We start from the raw sequence: 20,329 nt of genomic DNA, 5'->3' as shown, positions 1-20,329 counted from the left end.
CACACCCACTAGGTAAGACCTGAACACTGCTCTCACACACCCACTAGGTAAGACCTGAACACTGCTCTCACACACCCACTAGGTAAGACCTGAACACTGCTCTGCTCTCACACACCCACTAGGTAAGACCTGAACACTGCTCTCACACACCCTGTACTAGGTAAGACCTGAACACTGCTCTCACACACCCACTAGGTAAGACCTGAACACTGCTCTCAGGTAAGACCTGAACACTGCTCTCACACCCACTAGGTAAGACCACTGCTCTCAGGTAAGACCTGAACACTGCTCTCACACACCCACTAGGTAAGACCTGTACACTGCTCTCACACACCCACTAGGTAAGACCTGTACACTGCTCTCACACACCCACTAGGTAAGACCTGTACACTGCTCTCACACACCCACTAGGTAAGACCACTAGGTAAGACCTGTACACTGCTCTCACACACCCACTAGGTAAGACCTGTACACTGCTCTCACACACCCACTAGGTAAGACCTGTACACTGCTCTCACTGTAAGACCTGTACTCTCTCACACACCCACTAGGTAAGACCTGTACACTGATCTCACACACCCACTAGGTAAGACCTGTACACTGATCTCACACACCCACTAGGTAAGACCTGTACACTGATCTCACACACCCACTAGGTAAGACCTGTACACTGCTCTCACACACCCACTAGGTAAGACCTGTACACTGCTCTCACACAGCCACTAGGGAAGACCTGTACACTGCTCTCACACAGCCACTAGGGAAGACCTGTACACTGCTCTCACACAGCCACTAGGTAAGACCTGTACACTGCTCTCACACAGCCACTAGGTAAGACCTGTACACTGCTCTCACACACCCACTAGGTAAGACCTGTACACTGATCTCACACACCCACTAGGTAAGACCTGAACACTGATCTCACACACCCACTAGGGAAGACCCGAACACTGCTCTCACACACCCACTAGGGAAGACCCGAACACTGCTCTCACGTAGCCACTAGGTAACATTTAACTTTTTGAGTAAATCATGATTTAAAAAAAATCTGGGTGTAGCTTTAATCCGGGTGCAGGGAAACTGATCCTAGATGTTTCTTATTAGAAAGATTCACAATGTTTTTATTTAAAATGTTTCCTCCTGTAGAGAATAAGAGTTACTCCTCTGTGAGGACCGAAGCGTTGTCTGTTGTGGAACTACTGGTGAAGAGGACAGGAGGTGAGTCTTCGTTTCGTCTGTTTACGGGGCTATATGACTAGTCCCACTTCTCTCAACTCTTCTAAAGGGGCTCTTTAACCCAGGAAGTGAAAGACTTGACCTTCCATGCCTAGAATATGTTTGAGTTGAATTTTGAAGTACACAATGTCTAGGTTATTTTACTCAAACCTGAGCCAACATTTGAGAACAAAATATATTCATGAGCACTGCGTCATCTTCTGTTAAACTATTTATCTCCTAAACTCTGAAGGGGATTAATTTTCTCCCCTCCTAGACTCTGAAGGGGACAGACTGTGTCTCCCCTCCTAGACCCCGAGGGGGACAGACTGTGTCTCCCCTCCTAGACCCCGAGGGGGACAGACTGTGTCTCCCCTCCTAGACCCCCGAGGGGGACAGACTCTGTCCCCTCCTAGACCCCCGGGGACAGACTCTGTCCCCTCCTAGACCCCGAGGGGACAGACTCTGTCCCCTCCTAGACCCCGAGGGGACAGACTCTGTCCCCTCCTAGACCCGAGGGGACAGACTCTGTCCCCTCCTAGACCCCGAGGGGGACAGACTCTGTCCCCTCCTAGACCCCGAGGGGTACAGACTCTGTCCCCTCCTAGACCCCGAGGGGACAGACTCTGTCCCCTCCTAGACCCCGAGGGGGACAGACTGTCCCCTCCTGACCCCGAGGGGGACAGACTCTGTCCCCTCCTAGACCCCGAGGGGGACAGACTCTGTCCCCTCCTAGACCCCGAGGGGGACAGACTCTGTCCCCTCCTAGACCCCGAGGGGGACAGACTCTGTCCCCTCCTAGACCCGAGGGGGACAGACTCTGTCCCCTCCTAGACCCCGAGGGGACAGACTCTGTCCCCTCCTAGACCCCGAGGGGGACAGACTCTGTCCCCTCCTAGACCCCGAGGGGGACAGACTCTGTCCCCTCCTAGACCCCGAGGGGACAGACTCTGTCCCCTCCTAGACCCCGAGGGGGACAGACTCTGTCCCCTCCCTAGACCCCGAGGGGGACAGACTCTGTCCCCTCCTAGACCCCGAGGGGGACAGACTCTGTCCCCTCCTAGACCCCGAGGGGGACAGACTCTGTCCCCTCCTAGACCCCGAGGGGGACAGACTCTGTCCCCTCCTAGACCCCGAGGGGGACAGATTGTGTCCCCTCCTAGACCCCGAGGGGGACAGATTGTGTCCCCTCCTAGACCCCGAGGGGGACAGATTGTGTCCCCTCCTAGACCCCGAGGGGGACAGACTCTGTCCCCTCCTAGACCCCGAGGGGTACAGACTCTGTCCCCTCCTAGACCCCGAGGGGACAGACTCTGTCCCCTCCTAGACCCCGAGGGGACAGACTCTGTCCCCTCCCTAGACCCCGAGGGGGACAGACTCTGTCCCCTCCTAGACCCCGAGGGGACAGACTCTGTCCCCTCCTAGACCCCGAGGGGGACAGACTCTGTCCCCTCCTAGACCCCGAGGGGGACAGACTCTGTCCCCTCCTAGACCCCGAGGGGGACAGACTCTGTCCCCTCCTAGACCCCGAGGGGGACAGACTCTGTCCCCTCCTAGACCCCGAGGGGGACAGATTGTGTCCCCTCCTAGACCCCGAGGGGGACAGACTCTGTCCCCTCCTAGACCCCGAGGGGGACAGACTCTGTCCCCTCCTAGACCCCGAGGGGGACAGATTGTGTCCCCTCCTAGACCCCGAGGGGGACAGATTGTGTCCCCTCCTAGACCCCGAGGGGGACAGATTGTGTCCCCTCCTAGACCCCGAGGGGGACAGATTGTGTCTCCCTGAAGTGTGTGTCTCCCCTCATGGACCCCGAGGGGGACAGATTGTGTCTCCCTGAAGTGTGTGTGTCTCCCCTCATGGACCCCGAGGGGGACAGATTGTGTCCCCTCCTAGACCCTGAAGGGGACAGATTGTGTCCCCTCCTAGACCCTGAAGGGGATATTGTGTGTGTCGTTCCAGAGAGCGGTCAGTGGGAGTGTGTCTCAGGAAAGAGTCGCGAACAGCTGCAACGTTCACTATCCACCCTGCAGACAGACAGCAGACCTGACCTACGAGACAAGGCCCAGGAACTACGGAGGAACATCCAGAGTCAACCCTGAACACACACACACCTACCTAGTCAACCCTGAACACACACACACACCTACCTAGTCAACCCTGCACACACACACACACACACCTACCTAGTCAACCCTGAACACACACACACACACACACCTACCTAGTCAACCCTGAACACACACACACACACACACCTACCTAGTCAACCCTGAACACACACACCTACCTACCTAGTCAACCCTGAACACACACACACACACACACTCCTACCTAGTCAACCCTGAATAAACCTCCCAGATCTCTGTGTGGACAGACGTGATGAATATTATGTGTATTGTGTCAATGGGTGGACGGCTGGCTGGGTCATTTATAATTGTAAACAAACATCACCCTAATTCCCTATATAGTGCACTACTGTTGACCAGATCCCATAGGATTCTCTGCTCGGAAGTAGTGCACTTTTTGTCGACCAGGGATCATCAACTAGATTCAGCTGTGGGACAATTTATATATTTTTTTCTGGATCAGGTGGCTAATAAGATCACAGTGATTATAATTGACTAAACATCCATTTTAAAATCTTGTTTGGATTTGTAAAGGATCACATGCATCTCTTGGAGACTTTGGAATAGACCAAACTAAAATCAGTTAATGTTTTTATTTTACAATCTTAACATACTTTATATTTTATTTTTTTAAACAAGTCCTGGGCAGTTTGGGAACCGGGTGGCGTTTGGGATTTGTCCTGTGTCACAGCTCCCTTCTTTCTCTCTTACAGCAGCCAGTACAGTACACCCCTACTGATGAACTACAATGGTACGTCCCACATGGTGCCCTGATTCTCTAAACACTACTAGTGGGAATAAGGGTTGTCATTTGGGACGTAACCCAGGACGATACTGCAACTTTATTTAACACATTGGTTGTCCACTCCCTGGTCCTGGAGAGCTACTGGGTGGTTGGAGGCTGTTGTTCCAGCCAATCAGCTTCCTGGTCCTGGAGAGCTACTGGGTGGTTGGAGGCTGTTCCAGCCAATCAGCTCATTCCACAGAGGGCTGTGTGTGTGGGTTGTGCCTTCTCCCTCTATGAATTTAAGGTCACTAATTAGTAAGGAACTCTCCTCACCTGGTTGTCTAGGTCTTTAATTGAAAGGGGAAAAACCTGTGGAATGAGATGAACACCCCTGATCTACAGGGTGAGCAGGCTTTTGTTCTAGCCCAACACTTGTTATCACGGTTTGGACTGAAATAGGTGCTGGAACTCCACAATACTGTTGATATTCTGTCAGAGAAACCAGTGCTCAGTTCTGGTGAACTCCTGCCTAAGTCCAGCACTGGTCTTGATGATAGGTAATGTAGTGCTGGGTTGGACCAAAAGCCTGCACCTACCTCTGGAGCTCTTCAGAACTAGAGTTGGTGACCAGTGATGTTTCTGTCTGAACTTGGTAATTACTTCTTTCTCTCCCCCAGTTTGCATGTTCAAAAAATATATTTTCAGCCACGTTGATTAAAAACTGAACAGTGTGGGTCGGTTGGTGTGAGACGGAGGCATGTAAATCTTGTGAATTTGTCTCCAAAAATAAATAAATTACCTTGAGCTTTGAAGACGTCATTATTTGTGTTTTAAACTACGCCAGACTGTGTTTGTGAAAGGGGCTTTTATTTTAAGCAACAAGACATTAAAATACATGGTGTAGAACAGGATATTTCAGACTGACAGAAGAATTGCAATATGCAGGTTTCATGTTAAGCCAGACGGACAACTAAATCATCGTAGAAAGGCTTTTAGTGAAGACCTTAACGTACATAAGGACAAACAAGACACGTAGAAACATCAGTTAGCGTCTCTAGCTAGAGGCTAACTAGTTAGCGATTCTTTTTTGTGCCTGCGGCCGATGAGACGGGCCTTTCCGCGGCCCCTTGTTCTGGTCTGGTTGGGCCTGGGTGGTACGGGACACGGCAGACACCCCGTCTACAAACTTGGTCTTGAACAGAACGTTGGCGTTGGTGAACATGCCGTCCTTCAGAGAGACCACCACAAACTACAGAGAGGAAACAGCTTCAGAGAGAGACTGGAAAAAGACATGAAACCGAGACAGAATGGGTTCTGTTTTATTTTACTAGGCTACCCTGCCCCCCTCCCCCAGTGTGTCCTACCTCTAACCACTAGTCTACCCTACCTCCACACTCTAGCCACTAGGCTATCCTACCTCCTCTACACTAACCACTAGGTTACCCTGCCTCCTCTACACTCTAACCACTAGGCTACCCTGCCTCCTCTACACTCTAACCACTAGGCTACCCTGCCTCCTCTACACTCTAACCACTAGGCTACCCTGCCTCCTCTACACTCTAACCACTAGGCTACCCTGCCTCCTCTACACTCTAACCACTAGGCTACCCTGCCACCTCTACACTCTAACCACTAGGCTACCTGCCTCCTCTACACTCTAACCACTAGGCTACCCTACCACCTCTACACTCTAACCACTAGGCTACCTGCCTCCTCTACACTCTAACCACTAGGCTACCCTGCCACCTCTACACTAACCACTAGGCTACCTGCCTCCTCTACACTCTAACCACTAGGCTACCCTGCCACCTCTACACTCTAACCACTAGGCTACCCTGCCTCCTCTACACTCTAACCACTAGGCTACCCTGCCTCCTCTACACTCTAACCACTAGGCTACCCTGCCGCCTCTACACTCTAACCACTAGGCTACCCTGCCGCCTCTACACTCTAACCACTAGGCTACCTGCCGCCTCTACACTCTAACCACTAGGCCACCCTGCCTCCTCTACACTCTAACCACTAGGCTACCCTGCCTCCTCTACACTCTAACCACTAGGCTACCCTGCCTCCTCTACACTCTAACCACTAGGCTACCCTGCCTCCTCTACACTCTAACCACTAGGCTACCCTGCCCCCCCCCAGTGTGTGTAGGACTGGTGTGTTACCTGGGAATGTGTGAAGTGTGTCCTCAACATCTGTCCTATGTTCTGTGTGTGTGAGAGGTCCAGGGCAGCATCCACTTCGTCCAAGATGTAGATGGGAGCAGGTTTAAACAGCAGCATGGCCAGGATCAGAGACAAGGCTACCAGAGACCTGGAACACACAGCAGCATGGCCAGGATCAGAGACAAGGCTACCAGAGACCTGGAACACACAGCAACATGGCCAGGATCAGAGACAAGGCTACCAGAGACCTGGAACACACAGCAACATGGCCAGGATCAGAGACAAGGCTACCAGAGACCTGGAACACACAGCAGCATGGCCAGGATCAGAGACAAGGCTACCAGAGACCTGGAACACACAGCAGCATGGCCAGGATCAGAGACAAGGCTACCAGAGACCTGGAACACACAGCAACATGGCCAGGCTCAGAGACAAGGCTACCAGAGACCTGGAACACACAGCAACATGGCCAGGATCAGAGACAAGGCTACCAGAGACCTGGAACACACAGCAGCATGGCCAGGATCAGAGACAAGGCTACCAGAGACCTGGAACACAGGTTTAAACAGCAGCATGGCCAGGATCAGAGACAAGGCTACCAGAGACCTGGAACACACAGCAACATGGCCAGGATCAGAGACAAGGCTACCAGAGACCTGGAACACACAGCAGCATGGTCAGGATCAGAGACAAGGCTACCAGAGACCTGGAACACACAGCAGCATGGCCAGGATCAGAGACAAGGCTACCAGAGACCTGGAACACAGGTTTAAACAGCAGCATGGCCAGGATCAGAGACAAGGCTACCAGAGACCTGGAACACAGGTTTAAACAGCAACATGGCCAGGATCAGAGACAAGGCTACCAGAGACCTGGAAAACACAGCAACATGGCCAGGATCAGAGACAAGGCTACCAGAGACCTGGAACACACAGGTTTAAACAGCAGCATGGCCAGGATCAGAGACAAGGCTACCAGAGACCTGGAACACACAGCAGCATGGCCAGGATCAGAGACAAGGCTACCAGAGACCTGGAACACAGGTTTAAAACAATACACACAGTTACACGCGCGTTCGGCCAAAGAGGACCATTCTGTTCACCCGAGTCCACTTCAATAGAATCAAAGATAGTGTTACTGATCACTAGCCAATCAAAAAAGAGCTGTCTTAATCCATCATCTGACCTTTGACACCTTCTGGCTGCGCGTACACAGGCAGTACAATTCTGATATTTTCACACCAATTGGTGTTTTGGCCAAATCATTACATTTACATTTAAGTCATTTAGCAGACGCTCTTATCCAGAGCGACTTACAAATTGGTGCATTCACCTTATGACATCCATCCTTATCATATCAGATTTATTTCCCCCCAGAGCTGATCTGGGTAAACGGCCATTGTGTTTGTAGAGGTTTAGTAAACTGGACATTAGTAGCACAAGTCTATATCAATCAGTTAATGATTCAATTGATCTCCCCGTACCTCTGTCCTCCGCTGAGTTCCGTGAGGTTCTCCTTCCACGTGTTTCCCAGAGCCACCTTGAACTCCAGGCCCTCTAAGGCCCCGCAGCCCTCAGGAGGGGCCAGACGGGCATCAGCCCCAGGCAACAGGGTGGAGAAGATACTGCCAAAGTCTTTATTCACCTGGAGACACACATTTGTAGATTAGAGACAGGAGACCGAGAAGTTTGGGTGACGCCACACTAACACAGTCCGGCGGCGACGCCACACTAACACAGCCCGGCGACGCCACACTAACACAGCCCGGCGACGCCACACTAACACAGTCCGGCGACGCCACACTAACACAGTCCGGCGACGCCACACTAACACAGTCCGGCGACGCCACACTAACACAGTCCGGCGACGCCACACTAACACAGTCCGGCGACGCCACACTAACACAGTCTGGCGACGCCACACTAACACAGTCTGGCGACGCCACACTAACACAGCCAGGCGACGCCACACTAACACAGCCAGGCGACGCCACACTAACACAGTCTGGCGACGTCACACTAACACAGTCTGGCGACGTCACACTAACAGTCTGGCGACGTCAAACTAACACAGTCTGGCGACGTCAAACTAACACAGTCTGGCGACGCCACACTAACACAGTCTGGCGACGTCACACTAACACAGTCTGGCGACGCCACACTAACACAGCCAGGCGACGCCACACTAACACAGCCACTAACACAGTCTGGCGACGCCACACTAACACAGTCTGACGACGTCACTAACAGTCTGGCGACGCCACACTAACACAGTCCGGCGACGCCACACTAACACAGTCCGGCGACGCCACACTAACACAGTCCGACGACGTCACACTAACACAGCCAGGCGACGTCACACTAACACAGCCACTAACACAGTCTGGCGACGCCACACTAACACAGTCTGACGACGCCACACTAACACAGTCTGACGACGCCACACTAACACAGTCTGACGACGTCACTAACAGTCTGGCGACGCCACACTAACACAGTCCGGCGACGCCACACTAACACAGCCCGGCGACGCCACACTAACACAGCCCGGCGACGCCACACTAACACAGCCCGGCGACGCCACACTAACACAGCCCGGCGACGCCACACTAACACAGCCCGGCGACGCCACACTAACACAGCCCGGCGACGCCACACTAACACAGCCCGGCGACGCCACACTAACACAGCCCGGCGACGCCACACTAACACAGCCCGGCGACGCCACACTAACACAGCCTGGCGACGCCACTAACACAGCCTGGCGACGTCACTAACACAGTCTGGCGACGTCACTAACACAGTCTGGCGACGTCACTAACACAGTCTGGCAACGTCACTAACACAGTCTGGCGACGCCACACTAACACAGTCTGGCGACGCCACTAACAGTCGTGTCTTTTTACCACAACTTGTTTTCACATCAAAATGGTCCTGTATCATTAAGACATTTATCAAACACACAGACAGAGACAGACCTTCTGCCAGACAGAGAGACAGACAGACACATCAGAGACAGACAGACAGACAGACAGACAGACAGACAGACCTTCTGCCAGGCGATGTTGAGGGCCTCCTTCTTCTTCTGGTCCAGCTCCTCTATGGTCTGGAGGATCTTAGACTTGTCATTCTCTACGATCCTCTTCTTCTTCATCAGGTCATTATACTGATGGGGCAAAAACAGGGTCACGGGTCACGTTCTCAACTCTCCTCCAATCATATCAAAGCTACTATTACCTATTGACATCTGCCAGAACCTCGAGAAGGACCCAAGAGGGGCAGAAGGAATACAAATAGATTTGGTACAAGGTCCAAAGGAACCACACACACCTCCCTAAACTCACCCTCAGCCTGACTCAACATGTTTAACACCTCCCCAAACTCCCCCTCTCCTCAGCCTGACCACACACACCTCCCCAAACTCCCCCTCTCCTCAGCCTGACCACACACACCTCCCCAAACTCCCCCTCTCCTCAGCCTGACCACACACACCTCCCCAAACTCACCCTCTCCTCAGCCTGACCCCACACACCTCCCTAAACTCCCCCTCTCCTCAGCCTGACCACACACACCTCCCCAAACTCCCCCTCTCCTCAGCCTGACCCCACACACCTCCCTAAACTCCCCCTCTCCTCAGCCTGACCACACACACCTCCCTAAACTCCCCCTCTCCTCAGCCTGACCACACACACCTCCCTAAACTCACCCTCTCCTCAGCCTGACTCAACATGTAAAACACCTCCCTAAACTCACCCTCTCCTCAGCCTGACTCAACATGTAAAACACCTCCCTAAACTCACCCTCCTCAGCCTGACCACAAACACCTCCCTAAACTCACCCTCTCCTCAGCCTGACCACACACACCTCCCTAAACTCACCCTCTCCTCAGCCTGACTCAACATGTAAAACACCTCCCTAAACTCCCCCTCTCCTCAGCCTGACCACACACACCTCCCCAAACTCCCCCTCTCCTCAGCCTGACCACACACACCTCCCCAAACTCCCCCTCTCCTCAGCCTGACCACACACACTTCCCCAAACTCCCCCTCTCCTCAGCCTGACCACACACACCTCCCCAAACTCCCCCTCTCCTCAGCCTGACTCAACATGTTTAACACCTCCCCAAACTCACCCTCTCCTCAGCCTGACCACACACACCTCCCTAAACTCACCCTCTCCTCAGCCTGACTCAACATGTTTAACACCTCCCCAAACTCACCCTCTCCTCAGCCTGACTCAACATGTTTAACACCTCCCCAAACTCACCCTCTCCTGACTCAGTTTAACCTGACTCAACATGTTTAACACCTCCCCAAACTCACCCTCTCCTCAGCCTGACTCAACATGTTTAACACCTCCCCAAACTCACCCTCTCCTCAGCCTGACTCAACATGTTTAACACCTCCCCAAACTCACCCTCTCCTCAGCCTGACTCAACATGTTTAACACCTCCCCAAACTCCCCCTCTCCTCAGCCTGACTCAACATGTTTAACACCTCCCCAAACTCACCCTCTCCTCAGCCTGACCCCACACACACCTCCCTAAACTCACCCTCTCCTCAGCCTGACTCAACATGTTTAACACCTCCCCCCTCAGCCTGACTCAACATGTTTAACACCTCCCCAAACTCACCCTCTCCTCAGCCTGACCCCACACACACCTCCCTAAACTCACCCTCTCCTCAACCTGACTCAACATGTTTAACACCTCCCCAAACTCCCCCTCTCCTCAGCCTGACTCAACATGTTTAACACCTCCCCAAACTCCCCCTCTCCTCAGCCTGACCACACACACCTCCCTAAACTCACCCTCTCCTCAGCCTGACTCAACATGTTTAACACCTCCCCAAACTCACCCTCTCCTCAGCCTGACTCAACATGTTTAACACCTCCCCAAACTCACCCTCTCCTCAGCCTGACTCAACATGTTTAACACCTCCCCAAACTCACCCTCTCCTCAGCCTGACTCAACATGTTTAACACCTCCCCAAACTCCCCCTCTCCTCAGCCTGACCACACACACCTCCCTAAACTCACCCTCTCCTCAGCCTGACCACACACACCTCCCTAAACTCCCCCTCTCCTCAGCCTGACCACACACACCTCCCTAAACTCCCCCTCTCCTCAGCCTGACCACACACACCTCCCTAAACTCCCCCTCTCCTCAGCCTGACCACAAACACCTCCCTAAACTCCCCCTCTCCTCAGCCTGACCACACACACCTCCCTAAACTCACCCTCTCCTCAGCCTGACTCAACATGTTTAACACCTCCCCAAACTCACCCTCTCCTCAGCCTGACCCCACACACACCTCCCTAAACTCACCCTCTCCTCAGCCTGACTCAACATGTTTAACACCTCCCCCCTCAGCCTGACTCAACATGTTTAACACCTCCCCAAACTCACCCTCTCCTCAGCCTGACCCCACACACACCTCCCTAAACTCACCCTCTCCTCAGCCTGACTCAACATGTTTAACACCTCCCCCCTCAGCCTGACTCAACATGTTTAACACCTGCCCAAACTCACCCTCTCCTCAGCCTGACTCAACATGTTTAACACCTCCCTAAACTCACCCTCTCCTCAGCCTGACTCAACATGTTTAACACCTCCCCAAACTCACCCTCTCCTCAGCCTGACTCAACATGTTTAACACCTCCCCAAACTCACCCTCTCCTCAGCCTGACTCAACATGTTTAACACCTCCCCAAACTCACCCTCTCCTCAGCCTGACTCAACATGTTTAACACCTCCCCAAACTCCCCCTCTCCTCAGCCTGACTCAACATGTTTAACACCTCCCCAAACTCACCCTCTCCTCAGCCTGACTCAACATGTTTAACACCTCCCCAAACTCACCCTCTCCTCAGCCTGACTCAACATGTTTAACACCTCCCCAAACTCACCCTCTCCTCAGCCTGACTCAACATGTTTAACACCTCCCCAAACTCACCCTCTCCTCAGCCTGACTCAACATGTTTAACACCTCCCCAAACTCCCCCTCTCCTCAGCCTGACTCAACATGTTTAACACCTCCCCAAACTCACCCTCTCCTCAGCCTGACTCAACATGTTTAACACCTCCCCAAACTCACCCTCTCCTCAGCCTGACTCAACATGTTTAACACCTCCCCAAACTCACCCTCTCCTCAGCCTGACTCAACATGTTTAACACCTCCCCAAACTCACCCTCTCCTCAGCCTGACTCAACATGTTTAACACCTCCCCAAACTCACCCTCTCCTCAGCCTGACTCAACATGTTTAACACCTCCCCAAACTCACCCTCTCCTCAGCCTGACTCAACATGTTTAACACCTCCCCAAACTCACCCTCTCCTCAGCCTGACTCAACATGTTTAACACCTCCCCAAACTCACCCTCTCCTCAGCCTGACTCAACATGTTTAACACCTCCCCAAACTCACCCTCTCCTCAGCCTGACTCAACATGTTTAACACCTCCCCAAACTCACCCTCTCCTCAGCCTGACTCAACATGTTTAACACCTCCCCAAACTCACCCTCTCCTCAGCCTGACTCAACATGTTTAACACCTCCCCAAACTCACCCTCTCCTCAGCCTGACTCAACATGTTTAACACCTCCCCAAACTCACCCTCTCCTCAGCCTGACTCAACATGTTTAACACCTCCCCTCACTCACCCTCTCCTCAGCCTGACTCAACATGTTTAACACCTCCCCAAACTCACCCTCTCCTCAGCCTGACTCAACATGTTTAACACCTCCCCAAACTCACCCTCTCCTCAGCCTGACTCAACATGTTTAACACCTCCCCAAACTCACCCTCTCCTCAGCCTGACTCAACATGTTTAACACCTCCCCAAACTCACCCTCTCCTCAGCCTGACTCAACATGTTTAACACCTCCCCAACACCTCCCCAAACTCACCCTCTCCTCAGCCTGACTCAACATGTTTAACACCTCCCCAAACTCACCCTCTCCTCAGCCTGACTCAACATGTTTAACACCTCCCCAAACTCACCCTCTCCTCAGCCTGACTCAACATGTTTAACACCTCCCCAAACTCACCCTCTCCTCAGCCTGACTCAACATGTTTAACACCTCCCCAAACTCACCCTCTCCTCAGCCTGACTCAACATGTTTAACACCTCCCCAAACTCACCCTCTCCTCAGCCTGACTCAACATGTTTAACACCTCCCCAAACTCACCCTCTCCTCAGCCTGACTCAACATGTTTAACACCTCCCCAAACTCACCCTCTCCTCAGCCTGACTCAACATGTTTAACACCTCCCCAAACTCACCCTCTCCTCAGCCTGACTCAACATGTTTAACACCTCCCCAAACTCACCCTCTCCTCAGCCTGACTCAACATGTTTAACACCTCCCCAAACTCACCCTCTCCTCAGCCTGACTCAACATGTTTAACACCTCCCCAAACTCACCCTCTCCTCAGCCTGACTCAACATGTTTAACACCTCCCCAAACTCACCCTCTCCTCAGCCTGACTCAACATGTTTAACACCTCCCCAAACTCACCCTCTCCTCAGCCTGACTCAACATGTTTAACACCTCCCCAAACTCACCCTCTCCTCAGCCTGACTCAACATGTTTAACACCTCCCCAAACTCACCCTCTCCTCAGCCTGACTCAACATGTTTAACACCTCCCCAAACTCACCCTCTCCTCAGCCTGACTCAACATGTTTAACACCTCCCCAAACTCACCCTCTCCTCAGCCTGACTCAACATGTTTAACACCTCCCCAAACTCACCCTCTCCTCAGCCTGACTCAACATGTTTAACACCTCCCCAAACTCACCCTCTCCTCAGCCTGACTCAACATGTTTAACACCTCCCCAAACTCACCCTCTCCTCAGCCTGACTCAACATGTTTAACACCTCCCCAAACTCACCCTCTCCTCAGCCTGACTCAACATGTTTAACACCTCCCCAAACTCACCCTCTCCTCAGCCTGACTCAACATGTTTAACACCTCCCCAAACTCACCCTCTCCTCAGCCTGACTCAACATGTTTAACACCTCCCCAAACTCACCCTCTCCTCAGCCTGACTCAACATGTTTAACACCTCCCCAAACTCACCCTCTCCTCAGCCTGACTCAACATGTTTAACACCTCCCCAAACTCACCCTCTCCTCAGCCTGACTCAACATGTTTAACACCTCCCCAAACTCACCCTCTCCTCAGCCTGACTCAACATGTTTAACACCTCCCCAAACTCACCCTCTCCTCAGCCTGACTCAACATGTTTAACACCTCCCCAAACTCACCCTCTCCTCAGCCTGACTCAACATGTTTAACACCTCCCCAAACTCACCCTCTCCTCAGCCTGACTCAACATGTTTAACACCTCCCCAAACTCACCCTCTCCTCAGCCTGACTCAACATGTTTAACACCTCCCCAAACTCACCCTCTCCTCAGCCTGACTCAACATGTTTAACACCTCCCCAAACTCACCCTCTCCTCAGCCTGACTCAACATGTTTAACACCTCCCCAAACTCACCCTCTCCTCAGCCTGACTCAACATGTTTAACACCTCCCCAAACTCACCCTCTCCTCAGCCTGACTCAACATGTTTAACACCTCCCCAAACTCACCCTCTCCTCAGCCTGACTCAACATGTTTAACACCTCCCCAAACTCACCCTCTCCTCAGCCTGACTCAACATGTTTAACACCTCCCCAAACTCACCCTCTCCTCAGCCTGACTCAACATGTTTAACACCTCCCCAAACTCACCCTCTCCTCAGCCTGACTCAACATGTTTAACACCTCCCCAAACTCACCCTCTCCTCAGCCTGACTCAACATGTTTAACACCTCCCCAAACTCACCCTCTCCTCAGCCTGACTCAACATGTTTAACACCTCCCCAAACTCACCCTCTCCTCAGCCTGACTCAACATGTTTAACACCTCCCCAAACTCACCCTCTCCTCAGCCTGACTCAACATGTTTAACACCTCCCCAAACTCACCCTCTCCTCAGCCTGACTCAACATGTTTAACACCTCCCCAAACTCACCCTCTCCTCAGCCTGACTCAACATGTTTAACACCTCCCCAAACTCACCCTCTCCTCAGCCTGACTCAACATGTTTAACACCTCCCCAAACTCACCCTCTCCTCAGCCTGACTCAACATGTTTAACACCTCCCCAAACTCACCCTCTCCTCAGCCTGACTCAACATGTTTAACACCTCCCCAAACTCACCCTCTCCTCAGCCTGACTCAACATGTTTAACACCTCCCCAAACTCACCCTCTCCTCAGCCTGACTCAACATGTTTAACACCTCCCCAAACTCACCCTCTCCTCAGCCTGACTCAACATGTTTAACACCTCCCCAAACTCACCCTCTCCTCAGCCTGACTCAACATGTTTAACACCTCCCCAAACTCACCCTCTCCTCAGCCTGACTCAACATGTTTAACACCTCCCCAAACTCCCCTCTCCTCAGCCTGACTCAACATGTTTAACACCTCCCCAAACTCACCCTCTCCTCAGCCTGACTCAACATGTTTAACACCTCCCCAAACTCACCCTCTCCTCAGCCTGACTCAACATGTTTAACACCTCCCCAAACTCACCCTCTCCTCAGCCTGACTCAACATGTTTAACACCTCCCCAAACTCACCCTCTCCTCAGCCTGACTCAACATGTTTAACACCTCCCCAAACTCACCCTCTCCTCAGCCTGACTCAACATGTTTAACACCTCCCCAAACTCACCCTCTCCTCAGCCTGACTCAACATGTTTAACACCTCCCCAAACTCACCCTCTCCTCAGCCTGACTCAACATGTTTAACACCTCCCCAAACTCACCCTCTCCTCAGCCTGACTCAACATGTTTAACACCTCCCCAAACTCACCCTCTCCTCAGCCTGACTCAACATGTTTAACACCTCCCCAAACTCACCCTCTCCTCAGCCTGACTCAACATGTTTAACACCTCCCCAAACTCACCCTCTCCTCAGCCTGACTCAACATGTTTAACACCTCCCCAAACTCACCCTCTCCTCAGCCTGACTCAACATGTTTAACACCTCCCCAAACTCACCCTCTCCTCAGCCTGACTCAACATGTTTAACACCTCCCCAAACTCACCCTCTCCTCAGCCTGACTCAACATGTTTAACACCTCCCCAAACTCACCCTCTCCTCAGCCTGACTCAACATGTTTAACACCTCCCCAAACTCACCCTCTCCTCAGCCTGACTCAACATGTTTAACACCTCCCCAAACTCACCCTCTCCTCAGCCTGACTCAACATGTTTAACACCTCCCCAAACTCACCCTCTCCTCAGCCTGACTCAACATGTTTAACACCTCCCCAAACTCACCCTCTCCTCAGCCTGACTCAACATGTTTAACACCTCCCCAAACTCACCCTCTCCTCAGCCTGACTCAACATGTTTAACACCTCCCCAAACTCACCCTCTCCTCAGCCTGACTCAACATGTTTAACACCTCCCCAAACTCACCCTCTCCTCAGCCTGACTCAACATGTTTAACACCTCCCCAAACTCACCCTCTCCTCAGCCTGACTCAACATGTTTAACACCTCCCCAAACTCACCCTCTCCTCAGCCTGACTCAACATGTTCATGGCTCTCTTGTTGACAGATCTCTCCAGTCGTGTCTTGGACTCTTCCAGCTTCCTCAGCCTCTGGCCCGCCTCTTTAGGGTTGTTGACCTTGAAGTCGTATCCCGTGTTGGGCTGGCCGAACAGGCCTCTCTCCTGACTGATCCACTCGTGTTCCTCTAACATACGAGACACCTGGAGAGAGGGATGGAGAGATGGATAGAGAGAGAGATGGATAGAGGACAGGGAGAGAGATGGATAGAGGACAGGGAGAGAGATGGATAGAGGACAGGGAGAGAGATGGATAGAGGACGGGGAGAGAGATGGATAGAGGACGGGGAGAGAGATGGATAGAGGACAGGGAGAGAGATGGATAGAGAGAGGGATGAATAGAGGACAGGGAGAGGGATGGATAGAGAGAGGGATGAATAGAGGACAGGGAGAGACATGGATAGAGAGAGGGATGAATAGAGGACAGGGAGAGACATGGATAGAGGACAGTGAGAGAGATGGATAGAGAGAGGGATGAATAGAGGACAGGGAGAGACATGGATAGAGGACAGTGAGAGAGATGGATAGAGAGAGAGATGGATAGAGGACAGGGAGAGGGAGGATGGATAGAGGACAGGGAGAGAGATGGATAGAGAGAAAATAGATGTTAGTCTGGCTAGCGGAACACGACTCTCACGTTCCTCTAACAGAAGGAACATCTAGTGCTGTGACAGAATATGAACAACATAGAGACGACAGATCAAATGGAGATTAGAAAGCAGAGTTGATCAGTAACTGACTGTCTTTACTGTGTTTGTTGTTGATCAGTAACTGACTGTCTTTACTGTGTTTGTTGTTGTTGATCAGTAACTGTACCTTAGCAGCAGCCTCCTGACTGTCTTTACTGTGTTTGTTGTTGTTGATCAGTAACTGTACCTTAGCAGCAGCCTCCTGACTGTCTTTACTGTGTATGTTGTTGTTGATCAGTAACTGTACCTTAGCAGCAGCCTCCTGACTGTCTTTACTGTGTATGTTGTTGTTGTTGATCAGTAACTGACTGTCTTTACTGTGCATGTTGTTGATCAGTAACTGTACCTTAGCAGCAGCCTCCTGACTGTCTTTACTGTGTTTGTTGTTGTTGATCAGTAACTGACTGTCTTTACAGTGTTTGTTGTTGTTGATCAGTAACTGTACCTTAGCAGCAGCCTCCTGACTGTCTTTACTGTGTTTGTTGATGTTGATCAGTAACTGTACCTTAGCAGCAGCCTCCTGACTGTCTTTACTGTGTTTGTTGTTGTTGATCAGTAACTGACTGTCTTTACAGTGTTTGTTGTTGTTGATCAGTAACTGTACCTTAGCAGCAGCCTCCTGACTGTCTTTACTGTGTTTGTTGTTGTTGATCAGTAACTGACTGTCTTTACAGTGTTTGTTGTTGTTGATCAGTAACTGTACCTTAGCAGCAGCCTCCTGACTGTCTTTACTGTGTTTGTTGTTGTTGATCAGTAACTGACTGTCTTTACAGTGTTTGTTGTTGTTGATCAGTAACTGTACCTTAGCAGCAGCCTCCTGACTGTCTTTACTGTGTTTGTTGATGTTGATCAGTAACTGTACCTTAGCAGCAGCCTCCTGACTGTCTTTACTGTGTTTGTTGTTGTTGATCAGTAACTGACTGTCTTTACAGTGTTTGTTGTTGTTGATCAGTAACTGTACCTTAGCAGCAGCCTCCTGACTGTCTTTACTGTGTTTGTTGTTGTTGATCAGTAACTGACTGTCTTTACAGTGTTTGTTGTTGTTGATCAGTAACTGTACCTTAGCAGCAGCCTCCTGACTGTCTTTACTGTGTTTGTTGTTGTTGATCAGTAACTGACTGTCTTTACAGTGTTTGTTGTTGTTGATCAGTAACTGTACCTTAGCAGCAGCCTCCTGACTGTCTTTACTGTGTTTGTTGTTGTTGATCAGTAACTGACTGTCTTTACAGTGTTTGTTGTTGTTGATCAGTAACTGTACCTTAGCAGCAGCCTCCTGACTGTCTTTACTGTGTTTGTTGTTGTTGATCAGTAACTGACTGTCTTTACAGTGTTTGTTGTTGTTGATCAGTAACTGTACCTTAGCAGCAGCCTCCTGACTGTCTTTACTGTGTTTGTTGATGTTGATCAGTAACTGTACCTTAGCAGCAGCCTCCTGACTGTGTTTGTTGTTGTTGATCAGTAACTGACTGTCTTTACAGTGTTTGTTGTTGTTGATCAGTAACTGTACCTTAGCAGCAGCCTCCTGACTGTCTTTACTGTGTTTGTTGTTGTTGATCAGTAACTGACTGTCTTTACAGTGTTTGTTGTTGTTGATCAGTAACTGTACCTTAGCAGCAGCCTCCTGACTGTCTTTACTGTGTTTGTTGTTGTTGATCAGTAACTGACTGTCTTTACTGTGTTTGTTGTTGTTGATCAGTAACTGTACCTTAGCAGCAGCCTCCTGACTGTCTTTACTGTGTTTGTTGTTGATCAGTAACTGTACCTTAGCAGCAGCCTCCTGACTGTCTTTACAGTGTTTGTTGTTGTTGATCAGTAACTGTACCTTAGCAGCAGCCTCCTGACTGTCTTTACAGTGTTTGTTGTTGTTGATCAGTAACTGTACCTTAGCAGCAGCCTCCTGACTGTCTTTACTGTGTTTGTTGTTGTTGATCAGTAACTGACTGTCTTTACTGTGTTTGTTGTTGTTGATCAGTAACTGTACCTTAGCAGCAGCCTCCTGACTGTCTTTACTGTGTTTGTTGTTGATCAGTAACTGTACCTTAGCAGCAGCCTCCTGACTGTCTTTACAGTGTTTGTTGTTGTTGATCAGTAACTGTACCTTAGCAGCAGCCTCCTGACTGTCTTTACTGTGTTTGTTGTTGTTGATCAGTAACTGTACCTTAGCAGCAGCCTCCTGACTGTCTTTACTGTGTATGTTGTTGTTGTTGATCAGTAACTGTACCTTAGCAGCAGCCTCCTGACTGTCTTTACTGTGTATGTTGTTGTTGTTGATCAGTAACTGTACCTTAGCAGCAGCCTCCTGACTGTCTTTAGTGTTTGTTGTTGTTGATCAGTAACTGTACCTTAGCAGCAGCCTCCTGACTGTCTTTAGTGTTTGTTGTTGTTGATCAGTAACTGTACCTTAGCAGCAGCCTCCTGACTGTCTTTACTGTGTTTGTTGTTGTTGATCAGTAACTGTACCTTAGCAGCAGCCTCCTGACTGTCTTTACTGTGTATGTTGTTGTTGTTGATCAGTAACTGTACCTTAGCAGCAGCCTCCTGACTGTCTTTAGTGTTTGTTGTTGTTGATCAGTAACTGTACCTTAGCAGCAGCCTCCTGACTGTCTTTACTGTGTTTGTTGTTGTTGATCAGTAACTGACTGTCTTTACTGTGTATGTTGTTGTTGATCAGTAACTGTACCTTAGCAGCAGCCTCCTGACTGTCTTTACTGTGTTTGTTGTTGTTGATCAGTAACTGTACCTTAGCAGCAGCCTCCTGACTGTCTTTACTGTGTTTGT

At 50.9% G+C, this 20,329-nt stretch overlaps 1 protein-coding gene and 1 long non-coding RNA gene across 4 annotated transcripts in view; one reads left to right on the top strand and one right to left on the bottom strand.

The window, feature by feature from the left end:
* On the top strand, window positions 1-3,319 carry LOC124024981. Of its 3 annotated transcripts, none has more exons than XR_006837120.1 (3): window positions 1-12; window positions 1,147-1,218; window positions 3,176-3,319. It is a non-coding gene; the product is annotated as an uncharacterized LOC124024981 (long non-coding RNA). The 3 variants fall into 3 exon arrangements; XR_006837118.1 differs by lacking the exon at window positions 1-12 and adding an exon at window positions 30-47; XR_006837119.1 differs by lacking the exon at window positions 1-12 and adding an exon at window positions 393-411.
* A 1,600-nt stretch (window positions 3,320-4,919) lies between these two features.
* Window positions 4,920-20,329, bottom strand: part of LOC124024980 (structural maintenance of chromosomes protein 2-like) — a 73,326-nt gene continuing 57,916 nt past the window's right edge. Inside the window, exons 23-27 of the mRNA XM_046338691.1 lie at window positions 16,806-17,006; window positions 9,286-9,402; window positions 7,721-7,881; window positions 6,238-6,385; window positions 4,920-5,318 (exon numbers count right to left, since the gene is read on the bottom strand). Coding sequence (XP_046194647.1) covers window positions 5,139-5,318; window positions 6,238-6,385; window positions 7,721-7,881; window positions 9,286-9,402; window positions 16,806-17,006 — 807 coding nt within the window. The 3' untranslated portion in view covers window positions 4,920-5,138. The remainder of the gene's footprint in view (window positions 5,319-6,237; window positions 6,386-7,720; window positions 7,882-9,285; window positions 9,403-16,805; window positions 17,007-20,329) is intronic.

The sequence above is a fragment of the Oncorhynchus gorbuscha genome, unplaced genomic scaffold (assembly GCF_021184085.1).
Source record: "Oncorhynchus gorbuscha isolate QuinsamMale2020 ecotype Even-year unplaced genomic scaffold, OgorEven_v1.0 Un_scaffold_2103, whole genome shotgun sequence".
NCBI classification, from domain to species: Eukaryota; Metazoa; Chordata; class Actinopteri; order Salmoniformes; family Salmonidae; genus Oncorhynchus; species Oncorhynchus gorbuscha.
Note: the sequence above shows the minus strand (reverse complement) of the source record. Positions and strands in the feature narration are given on the sequence as shown.